Here is an 11,637-nt window from a genome sequence, read left to right on the forward strand (position 1 = left end):
CGGGGGGTGGCGCAGAGCCGCCTGCGTGGGGCACCGCGGGTCTTCCACCTACCGGCCGTTGTTCGTGTACCAAGGTGGAAAGCGCGCCCTTAATTTTGCTTTAAAATTCTGCTTTGCCTAAAGGACGGACATAATGCCCTTCCCGCAGCATAGTGCGATGAAATGAATGCTCCCGTTCTTCGGTCTGTAAAAGACACGTGAAGCTGGCAGCAGGCCTGAGGGCCCAGCTGTGGCAGGAGGGGATGCCTTCGTTCCTCTTTTCGGACGCAGTTCCTTAGCGGTCTCCCCATAGTTGCCAACGGGAGCTCATTCTTGCAGATATGCTGGTTAAAACGGGCAGAGCTGAAAGGATGTGTAGCGTCCTAACGGCCATCGTGCTGTGTCAGATGTTGCAAAGGCCAGGGGTGGATCCAGCTGCCAGCACTGCTGTGCGTGCTGGGGTTGCGCTGGATGGAGTTGTGTTCCTGAACAGGATGAGTTTTCTTCAGAGAAAGTGCTAATGCAGATGTACAAGGTAACTATCCAGAGGAAATCACTGGGCTGCACATGGGTGGACTGTTTTACAACAAAACCATTTTACATGCTGTTAGCAGAGACCCGCTCAACTCCACACGTTGCCTAGGAGGATAAATGAGCACCACAATTGGAGAACTATGGAAAACTTGAATGATTATTGATTTAAAAGCTGGTCCGATAATACCTTAACATAGGAACAGAAGCTCCATATTTGTGTATCTAGTACATTAATTTACAAAACTCAAGTTACTTAAATAGTAAACATAGTCAAAGGTAACCTTTTCTGCTTTTATTTTTGGCCTGCTTTTTTACTTACACCACCTTACCTGGTCATAAGTAAATCATGTTTAAAATGGAAGTAATTATTTCAGTAATAGCAAATTGTGGTTAAAAATTGACTTAGTCATCTTAATAGGAAATTCTTGATAGCTATTTAAAAAAATCCCTTAATTTTTTTGATAAAGTGGATGCTTTGATCTGTATCTGAGCCCTTCTATTTGCGATGAGTAAGCAACACCAGTGTCTGGTCACTTAAATCTCTGTGTAGTTCTAGCTGGATGTAGCAGCTCAGCAGGCACGAAGGATCCCTGTGTAGCTATAGAATGACTAGCACTGCTGTGGCCATTGAGCATCTGGGAACCCGCAAGACTTGGGCATAGTATCATATCCCTTTCTAAATGGATTTGTTAGAGGTGTATAATGGTTGCAACTACCACAATCATCGAAGGGTAGTTTGCATACACCTGTAAGTTGGATGTGACGCTGAATTAAGCCCACTTGCAACATGGGAGGAGGTGGGAGAGGGAGAAAAAGGGTGGTTTTCCTGGACAAAAGTGTACTGTTATAGTCTGTTACACATTTGTTTAGAGAGTTGCCTTTTGGAAAAAGACATGCTACAAGAGAGTGCTATAGTGGCTCAATCTGAAGATGGAGTTGCATATGAGAGGGTTACTTCTCCTCTTGGTCATAGTTGTTCAGAGCTTCTTTTCTCTTTTTAGTTTAAACTCATATCGCAGGCATATGAAGTTCTGTCGGACCCAAAGAAAAGGGACCTCTATGACCAGGGTGGGGAGCAGGCTATTAAAGAAGGAGGCCTGAGTGGCGGCAGCTTCTCTTCACCCATGGACATCTTTGACATGTTCTTTGGTGGTGGAGGCCGAATGAATAGAGAGAGAAGAGGTACACAGTTCTAAACAAGTTCTAGAAACTCTAACCATGCACTTAAGCATAAAACACCTGTGCTATGGTACTGCTGTTCTGCTAAGTGCACATAGTGTGGATATTACTCGTTGCAACGACAGATCAAGTAAACTATGATTTTTTTTTTTTTTTTTTTGTTACTCTACCATTAAGGTTCTAATAAAGTAGATAACGTGATGTAGCAATAGCAATCTTTCTGATGAGTTCTGTTTATTTTTTGTTGAAGTGGGTGCGGGTAATCTGTAGGGTGGGGGAAACATTGGTAGGTTAGAGCAGTTGAATTAGACCTGGTTTAAGTTACTTTTTTTCCAGATCTGTGCCTTACTTGCTCATACGCTTTGGGCAACTTGCTTCAAAGGACACCATCAACTTAAACCTCAGTAATGTTAAATCTCATTAAAATACTTGGGCGAAATTACATGAAACTGAGTGCAGAGTGCTGCCAGAAGCACAGTATGATTTTTGTCTTTTTCCATGCCCAATGTCTGTTGAAGGTGCAAGTAGTAACTTGCTGTAAAATCTTTGAAATTATGCTATGAAGTGGCATTAAAATTTGTAGGTAGGCATAACAGCAACTTCTGAATTGACTAGATCTGAAGCTGGTAGTGTCCTTGCATCTTGCTGTTTCAGTTAAGCTTATAAAATTAGGGGTAGGAGCAGGGATAGGGTGGCTTTAATGATGCTTTGCTTAGTTACAGCTAAACTTTACGTTCTGACGTAAGTGGGTGCAGCTCAGTGGAAGCTGATGGAACTGCACAGGCTTTTAAGGGGGCTGAACTGTGTTCAAAGTTTGGAATGAACTTTATGTTTCTTCAGTGGGACTGTGCATGCATGAACAAGTGTAGAAGCCTTTAAATAAACATTTGTCCTTAATACAGCTGAACCAGAATTAATCTTTCTCTTCTGTTGTTTGTTTTTTTTAAGGCAAAAATGTTGTGCACCAGTTAGGTGTATCTCTTGAAGACTTATATAATGGTATTACAAGGAAACTGGCACTGCAAAAGAATGTTATTTGTGCAAAGTGTGAAGGTAAAAAAAAAATAGTGGTTTCAAACTCCTCTTACTCCAAGCTTTTTTTAAAGAACATTGGGGGGAGGATGGGAATAAATTGTGGGGTGGGTTTTTTTATTTCTCCTTCCCCTCCCCTCAAGTCTACTGGGGGGGTTCTCATTTATGCTTATGCTTATCCAAGAATAAGGCTCTCTTAAACATAGTGGTATAAAGTTATTGTTCTAATGGCAGACTTAAACTCACTGCAGATTATAGTTAGGGGTACCTAAATTTAAAAGTATCTTAATCCAGAACTTTAATAAATGGCTGTTTTGTGACACTTTTTTTTAATTGTTGTGGGTAGAAGTCTAGCTTGTATTACACAAGTCATTTTACAGCTATCCATAATGACTGGTCTTCTTTGAGGTGAATCTTAATGAGGCCTTGTATCTTGGTGCTCTATTAAATATTTAGTAAGCAGATTCTTTCCAAAGTATTAATGGAATGTTTAGGTCTTGAAGTCGGTGTGCTGATAGTTCCTTGATAACCAAGATGTGTTGGGAGGTGGGGCAGAGGCTAATCAAATAAGCTGTGCATAGAAAACTTGCCTTTCTTTTGCTTGTAGGAACTTCTAACTTGTGGGGCATGTTCTGTGATAGAAACTAAATTCCAGTTACGCTGGAAATATATTACTGAACTACTCTAAGTTGCCCTAAAGGTGCTCTTGAAGTCAATGAGTTCCAGCCTGACTACTGTAGAGTAACTTATTTTTAAGACTGAGATCAGATTTAACTTTTTTGTCAAAGGTTATGGCGGAAAGAGAGGGGCAATAGAAAAGTGCCCTGTGTGTAAAGGAAGAGGAATGCAAGTTCTAGTTCAGCAGATTGGACCTGGCATGGTACAACAAATCCAAACTGTGTGTCCAGAATGCAAAGGCCAAGGTGAAAGAATAAATCCGAAGGACAGGTGTGACAACTGCAATGGCTGTAAGGTTGTGAGAGAGAAAAAGATCATAGAAGTTCATGTTGATAAAGGTAAGAACTGTATATTTGTTCTGTGTCCCTAATCATAGTCTATAGTTCCGCAGAGAATAAATGGGTTTCTTTTCTCCAGGTATGAAAGATGGTCAGAAGATAGTATTTCATGGAGAAGGTGACCAGGAGCCCGATCTGGAGCCTGGTGATGTTATAATTGTGCTTGATCAAAAGGATCACAGTGTCTTTCAGAGGCGAGGGCATGACTTAATCACAAAAATGAGAATTCAACTCTCGGAGGCTTTATGTGGTTTCAGAAAGACCATTGAAACTCTGGATAACAGAGTTCTTGTCGTATCATCTAGGCCAGGTAGGTCTTAAGAGTTCTGATGCTATATAAACTGCTTGCCTGGTTCATTGTGCCTGGGCTGGGGTTTTTTTTTGGGGGGGGGGGGGGGGGGGGTGGGTTTTTTTTTACCAATTGACGCAACAGATTCAAACTACACTTGCAGTCATTTAATTTAGTTCTTTCTTTGTCATTCCTGTCAGTCCTCCTAAAACACTACATGCAGATTTATAGCTAAAGCTGTCAAATGCTTCATAATAAACTTCAGCCTCAGTTGGTGGATAGCCAGGAAAATATTCAAGAGGCCAGAAACTTAAACTCTACTAGATTATCTGTCAATTCATCCTGAAGAGTGTGCTAAGAGAAGCTGATTCTCTTACAGTAGAGGAAATGGCCTAAATGGTCTGTCTTCTGTATAGCTTGGTTTTAGTACTTTTCAGTTTGCAGCCTTTTCTATGAGTTGCTTAGTAGCCTCTCTTAGATGCTGTGGGAACACTGCTTGTGTATAACCCTGCTTTTCATGATGATGAAATCTGTCATGTAAGCTTACTTACAGCTCTTACCTCCGTGTAGGTGAAGTGATAAAACATGGTGACCTAAAGTGTATCTACAATGAAGGGATGCCTATCTACAAATCCCCAATGGACAAAGGCAGCTTAATTATACAGTTTTTGGTGAGTTGACTGCTTTTCTTTAGCAAAGATATATCTGCATTGGCATCAGGAGTAACTATTCATTAAAAAAAAATAAATAAAATTGTAGGTCCAGTTCCCAGAGCACTACTGGCTCCCAAGGGAGAAACTGTGTCTGCTGGAGGCTCTGCTTCCTCCACGTGAAGATGTTATGATTACAGATGAGATGGATCAGGTAGACCTTGAAGATTTTGATCCAAGTGAGCAAACCTACCGTAACAGTGGTGGAGAAGCATATGAAGAAGATGAGGAGGGTCCAAGAACTGGAGTACAATGTCAGACATCTTAAAGCAAGGTGGAATGGATGTCATCTAAAGTGTAAATTTTCACAATGAAAACTGCATGGCTGTAAGAGCCACTGCTTGTGGTTTTTGTGTTCAGCAAATTGAGTTGCTGCGCTGTCAGTATCACCTTTTTGTAACTAATTTATATTGTGTTCTTGTAGTCTTTATATATAAAGCAAATGTCACACAGCTGAGAACCAACTGAGTTGGTATACATTTTCCTTTGCTGTGAAAGTTCTCAATTTATTTCACCTTTGCTATTTATATAAGACTTTGGCAATATGGATAGAGGCTAAGTGGAGTGTCTTATGTAAATACTTTCATACTGGAAAATTAATTTCATAGAATAAAACATAGCAGAAATAACTTCTAATAAATAGAACTGTTCACATTTTATCATGCTTCTCTTGTACTTTCTAAGCCACTTGAGAACCCTCTTTATTTAAATAAGTTTCTCTAAGCTCAGACTCCTATCACCTAGTCTAGATTGTTCTCCATATTCAGCTTTGTGTTAGCTGCAACACTACTCTGTGTCTCATCTTGTATTTCAAAAGTGTTTTGTGCATGCCCCACTCAGTGCACAGTAGCACTCTTCCCTCTGTTCTTTTGTTGCATTAGAGTAGCATTCCTTCAGCTGCTTAGCTCTACGTAAGTGTAACTTTGGGTTATAAGGTATCCTTCTAATGTGTATAGGTGTACCCCACATACTTCTAACTTACATACCAGGCAAATGCTTCCAAATAAAATTTTGATCTTTCAGAAGCTCAAGCTCTATATTTCAGCTTTCCCTAGAAAGGGTTCTTACTTCCTCCTAGGCCTTGTGTACTTGAGCCTTACCGAAGACCACGTGTTGGGTATACTGCTGCTGTTCTATAACATGACAAGATACCATAGTAGAATGATCACGTTAAGGCTTTTCTCCTTTTATCTGGTTTTCTAGTAGAGTTTGTGTTAAGTCAGGGTTGGAAACAACTAGTGCCCTTAAGTGAAATTAAACTGTGATGAATGAGTTACATGTCGCCACACAATTGCAGGAACAGGTGTTCAACTTAAGTGACCCTGTTGCACTCATTAGGACAACATCAAGATGAGTGCAGGCTATCATCTCCCACGCATACAACACATAGCCTCAGTCGCTTTTCCTTTGGCTAAAATAAGCTGGTCAACACTTTCCAGCTCCAGTCTATTTATGTATAACAGTAGGGGAGATTAACTGAGCGGTTACTTCACCCATGACTACATATTTCCCAAAATACATTTTCCAAGGATTAGACACAAGTTACTTACATCTGTAGCTTTTATTTTAAAAAAAGTAAAGCTTTCTCTCATGCTAAACAAAATGAAAATTGCATGTATCTGATTTTGCACATCAGCATTACTAAAATGCTTTTATCATACCAAAAAATGACATAGAAGGATAGCAGTAGTCTTAAAAACTGCCACCAGAAGGGTTAACAAAGAGTTAATATTTAAACTGGACAGTCATAAATATGAATTTCTTGGTCATCTCCAACAGATACAATTTTGGACCCGCTTCCATTGTATTTCACTCCCCAGACCTGCAAACAGGACATACACAAGGTTATCAACAGGAGACTAAGGAAAAATGTCTTCATAGCAGTCATACTTACTGACTACAACGAGCAGAAAAGGGAGGATTATTTAAGATCACCTTATTAGAGCTGGTCCAATTACGGCTTCTGCTCTAACAGCAGATGAGGTTGATGAACCAGAGAAGGACACTGCCATCTAGTAGCCTGGCAAGTTCTTGCATTCCACTCCTACTGACAATGGATTACACAGTCTATAGGTACTTGAAAAAGTATGCAAACTTGCCCCAGTTTGCATAAATCGAACCTAACATTTTCACTCTTGCCCATCCTGTCTTTCTGAAAAGCGTACTTCACAGTGCTTTCAGGAAAGCAAGAGAGGGAAGTATTTTTCATGCAGACTGACGCACCGTGATAGACTGAAGGATTATCCAGTTTATCCTTGGGCTAATTTAGAGAGCCGTTTACTTAGCAGCGCAAAACTTACTTAGAAAAATTCAGGTCAGTCCTCTGACTTACTTAACTTATGACAGTTACACAAACTCTTAAGTGACCCCCATCTCCACCGTCAGGATGAGATCGGGAAGAGTGAAGGCTACCCAGCATATTAACATGGGATCACAGAATGAGTATATTGACAACAGCATGTTTTGGGGAATCTCGTACACCATTTTGCGTTAATAGGTAAAAACCAGCCTTCCCAAGAGCTGATACATCTCTGCCTTCCACAAACTTACTAGATCATAGACAACAGCTAAAACAACACTGGAAATCCAGTTCTGCTTGGTACTGCAATACTAAAAGCCCCATAGCTGTAGATAACTGAAAAGAAGGTTACCAGCAAAAAAGTACTATGGAAGAAAGAGCCCAAATAAAATCTGAAAGAATTTCCTTTGTTAAGTCTTCCTCTATGATCCATTAAAAAATAGCATTGCTCTATTTAACACCTAAAATTTGGAAAAAGAGTAACTTGGTAGATACCCAACTTCCTCTTCCCTCACAGGTAGCCAGCACTGAGCAAAACAAAAAAAAGGGTATTACAGACATTTGAGGAGCAAAAAGTCCCAAGTTTCAAGGGTGCTTTCAAGCATCTTTTTAGATAATTCCGTCTTATTTTTTTAAGTAAGTATTTTCCCCCCTTAACACATGCACACGCTGTGTGATAGAAATAAGACCATAGACAAAGATAAAAAATACAGACTGGTAAGAATCCTTTTGGCCATTCACAATTGCCCTTATTTGGACCTGAAAAACGCAATTACTTGGAAGAGATCAATCTACACGCTTGGAGTATTAGTTCAATATTAAGTGCCAAATAATCATGAACAACTTGTAAGATTCCATTACAGCATGCTGAAGTCCAACCCCGAAGCTACAGCACCAAGTTGAAGCACGAATGTGCACAACTACGCAACTGAAGTTCTCCTGCGAACACAGTGACCTAGATAAAGCAATAGTAGACATACCTGATCTTGGTGATCAAAGAAAGTGTGAACGCAGGTTCTCGTTCCAGCATCCCAAACTTTTACGCTTTTATCAGATGAACTGAAAGAAAAACAGTATTGATCAATGTTTAAATTAATAGATCATCTATAGTTTAGTGCAAAGCTTAAAAGATCTCATACAGTAGACATAAACCCTCTTTCACCCATCAAATACAGGGATGAAGTAGCAAAGGAATGCATCTTCTGCCAAGTTCCAATTACCTTTAAAATAAATGTATCGTTTCAGTACCTGCAACATGAAAATGAAGACCCCCATTTTAGCCAGAAAATTCTCTGAAGCAAGTTCTTTGGATAAAGAAACTCCTGTTACATGTACTTGGTCCCCCAACTGCCTGAGCTGTCTTAAGAGTTAACACTAAAGTTCAACTAGATTAATGTAGTACTACATTAGGTTGTACTTTTTAATTCAACAGCAATTTTTCAGCTATTTACAATCAAATTGCCTTTCTCTTAGGTTTAGATGTTCCTCACTTGTAGGGAACTACACTGCAGGGGGATGACTTACACTATAAAATACTATTCACTACAACTGGTATTACATCACAGATTGGCTCTTGAGTCTTTAATTGTATGTTTCTCCATTACAGATTCCATCGCAGTTTGTACACATCTACTTTTTATGATCCATCTCCCATTAGAAATACAAAATTATATTTACTTTTTTTTTTCAGTAAGCATAAACAAGTTAAAAATCCTCAATACCTGGAAACAAAATGGGTATCGTCAGGACAAAATGCTACGTTTAAAACCCAGGATCCATGGCCGCTTAATGTGCCAGCCAAGTTTGCGTGTTGCCTGTGGAAAGAACAAATTTTAACATTTGGTTTGTGAATTCCAGGGAAAAAGCAACAGGAATATACTCTAGCTAGTGCAGTCGAGAATGGCTCAGTGCAAGGTCATGGAAGGTGACTTCTGGACATTTGTTCATCCAAGCTGAACTGGTGTTACAACAGATTCTGGTTTTCCATTTCAAATGCTTAACATAAAAAGAAGATACTAAGACGACACATTGGTGGACAAAACAGTTTCACCATGAAGAAGGCAAAGTAATGCAGCTTTAGGGGAGTGAAGATCACTGAAGCAGTGCCTTTTCCTCCCCAGGGTCTTCCAAGTTTTTGCACGATGCGACAGAAATAGGTCATAAATATAATTTCTTGAGTACAGAACAGATGTTTAAGATGGGTAAACACAAACACACAGGACAGATACACAAAACAATTAGCCAGTTGCCTACAGGGCAAATATGAGGAAAGTAATTTGTTTTCAAGTTAAGGCTGTCATCCACCTACACCCTTTTTAAAAACTCCCTTAAGAGTGTAGTATTTTCTTCTTTATGTAATAAAGAATCTTAAATAAGTCACCAAAAACTGAAGGGAATTATAGAGAGCAGAGAGTTTGGTATATTTTTTTACAGTATCAGCCTCTCCGAATAGTTATTTTCCTGTTAGCATGTCTTGCAAAATAATAACTTACACATCGTAGATTTTGATATAGCCGTCATCTGAAGCAGTTACAAGTAACTGAGAATCTGGAGAAAATGTCAGTGAACGAATAGGCATCGCATGACCTGAAATTCAAAGTTATATATGGCTTAGAATGTAGCTATTCCTCTTACTAATGACAGTGCTCAAGAAGCTACACCAGAACAGCATTCCCTGTTAAAAGAAAGCAACCTCCGAAAAGTCTTTCTCTCTATGCCTCTACAGGCTTCTTCGCACAACATAAAATGGAAACTGACAGTAATTCTGAACTTTGAATGTTAAGGCATGTCCACTGCAACACAAAAGTATCTTATTTTTTCAGCTGTGGATCTTTATTAGAAATTATGTCATATTTTCCAATATGATTTCATATTGTTTAAGTGGTTGGGTTTTTAATTAACTACACAACTGGACAGAAACTGCATGAACATTAAAAGCCCATTTATCTGTTAGAAAAACGCACATCTTCTACAACAAAAATATTCAGTTATTTTTAAAAACAGAAATAAATTGCTGTAAAACTGATACCATAGCAAAAAGAAAAATCATAAGCTAAGCCAAACGTGTGCTGCCATGCGTCATTCCTTGTACTGCACTGCAATACAAGAAGGAACTGCAATTTAAGAATTTAGTTAAGCATTACTGACTGTATCTTTTGAGATAGACATTTATGATGCACGCCTGAGTTTACAGTTTGCTTCTAATATTTTAAGTGGTTTAAGTTACAGCACACTAAATAACTAAATACTGTCTAATGGACAGAAACATCAACTCATTTATGCCATGGCTGTTGTATCTTATTCTGACTTGCATTATATCCTTTAATTTTGTTGAGGAATGAAGCCAGAACTTGGGTATTGCAAATAAGCAAACCATTACCTTCTAGCGTATGCAGAAGTTTTCCAGTTGCAATATCAAAAATATTGATAATGCCATCTATCGCTCCACTGGCTAAGTATTTTCCATCTGGGCTCTGTAATAAAACACAAAAAGTATGCATTTAACACCTGTATGCATTCATGCTATGTACCTCCCTGACATTCTCTTGGCAACTTTTCACAAATACCAGCAAGATACCTGGGCTCCAAAAATCCTGAAGACTTCAGCTGACTTATTCACAATATGCGTATAAGCAAGATCAAAGTATATTTTCCATATATGCAGGGGGGGAACGTCATGCAGTTTATATCTGGAACTATCAAATTATGGCTGTCATTTAGTATTACGTAGAGGTAAACTGACAGATGGAAACAAAAATATCTGATTTACAACATACTACAGCAATAGCAATTTCACGTAAGAAATTATCAATTGTGCTTCTTACATATGCAATGCTAAGGATGAACTTTCCTCTGGTGTCCAGAGAATATTCTTTCTTTCCGGTTTCAACACCAAAAATATTTACTTTTCCCACATGACTTCCTGTTGCAAGGTACTGGGAATCAGGCGAAAAAGCCAGGGACCAAGCATCAACTGTGTTAAAAAGAAAAAATCAGTTAGCTGAATACTCTTTCTAGTTCTTATTCAACAATGTCAGTTCTACATGCATCTGTTTAGACATTTAACTCCCTAACTACTCTTAATACTCTAAACTCTACTACATACTTTTTTTTTTTTGCTGGGACTCAGGAAAAAAAGGAGTTTACCACTTGTGGAAGAAGGGGCAGGCAACTCAAGAAGAGTACAGGGATCTCGTTAGGTCATGCAGAGGAAATGAGAAAGGCAAAAGCCCAGCTAGAACGCAACCTGGCCGCTGTCGTTGAAGACAACAAAAAAAGTTTTTACAAATATATTAATGACAAGAAGAGAGCCAAGGAGAATCTCCATCCTTCATTGGATGCGGGGGGGAACATTGTCACCGAGGATGAGGAAAAGGCTGAGGTACTTAATGCCTTCTTTGCCTCAGTCTTTAGCAGGCAGACCAGTTATCCTCAGGGTACTCGGCCCCCTGAGCTGGAAGACAGGGATGGCGAGCAGGATGAACCCCCCATAATCCAAGAGGAAGCGGTCAACGACCTGCTACGCCACCTGGATGCTCACAAGTCTATGGGGCCAGATGGGATCCACCCGAGAGTGCTGAGGGAGCTGGCGGAGGAGCT

General features: G+C 39.4%; 2 protein-coding genes across 2 annotated transcripts in view; one reads left to right on the top strand and one right to left on the bottom strand.

Moving 5' to 3' along the window:
* The first annotated feature begins 72 nt into the window (after positions 1-72).
* On the top strand, positions 73-5,761 carry DNAJA4 (DnaJ (Hsp40) homolog, subfamily A, member 4). The gene is made up of 7 exons (XM_009330060.1): positions 73-514; positions 1,515-1,695; positions 2,641-2,745; positions 3,513-3,740; positions 3,820-4,050; positions 4,600-4,700; positions 4,789-5,761. The coding sequence occupies exons 1-7, from the start codon at positions 500-502 to the stop codon at positions 5,005-5,007; spliced, it is 1,080 nt and encodes a 359-aa protein (XP_009328335.1). The 5' UTR covers positions 73-499; the 3' UTR covers positions 5,008-5,761.
* A 522-nt stretch (positions 5,762-6,283) lies between these two features.
* The window catches only part of WDR61 (WD repeat domain 61), a 9,500-nt gene continuing 4,146 nt past the window's right edge, over positions 6,284-11,637 (bottom strand). Inside the window, exons 5-10 of the mRNA XM_009330062.1 lie at positions 10,863-11,011; positions 10,418-10,511; positions 9,531-9,624; positions 8,760-8,852; positions 8,019-8,097; positions 6,284-6,561 (exon numbers count right to left, since the gene is read on the bottom strand). Coding sequence (XP_009328337.1) covers positions 6,472-6,561; positions 8,019-8,097; positions 8,760-8,852; positions 9,531-9,624; positions 10,418-10,511; positions 10,863-11,011 — 599 coding nt within the window. The 3' untranslated portion in view covers positions 6,284-6,471. The remainder of the gene's footprint in view (positions 6,562-8,018; positions 8,098-8,759; positions 8,853-9,530; positions 9,625-10,417; positions 10,512-10,862; positions 11,012-11,637) is intronic.

The sequence above is a fragment of the Pygoscelis adeliae genome, unplaced genomic scaffold (genome assembly GCF_000699105.1).
Source record: "Pygoscelis adeliae isolate BGI_AS28 unplaced genomic scaffold, ASM69910v1 Scaffold298, whole genome shotgun sequence".
Classification (NCBI taxonomy): Eukaryota; Metazoa; Chordata; class Aves; order Sphenisciformes; family Spheniscidae; genus Pygoscelis; species Pygoscelis adeliae.

Excerpts from the sequence above, each read along its gene's own strand:
- DNAJA4 (XM_009330060.1), top strand. Across the intron at positions 2,746-3,512 it reads TATTTGTGCAAAGTGTGAAG|GTTATGGCGGAAAGAGAGGG; the intron begins GTAAAAAAAAAA and ends TTTTTGTCAAAG. Across the intron at positions 3,741-3,819 it reads AGAAGTTCATGTTGATAAAG|GTATGAAAGATGGTCAGAAG; the intron begins GTAAGAACTGTA and ends TCTTTTCTCCAG.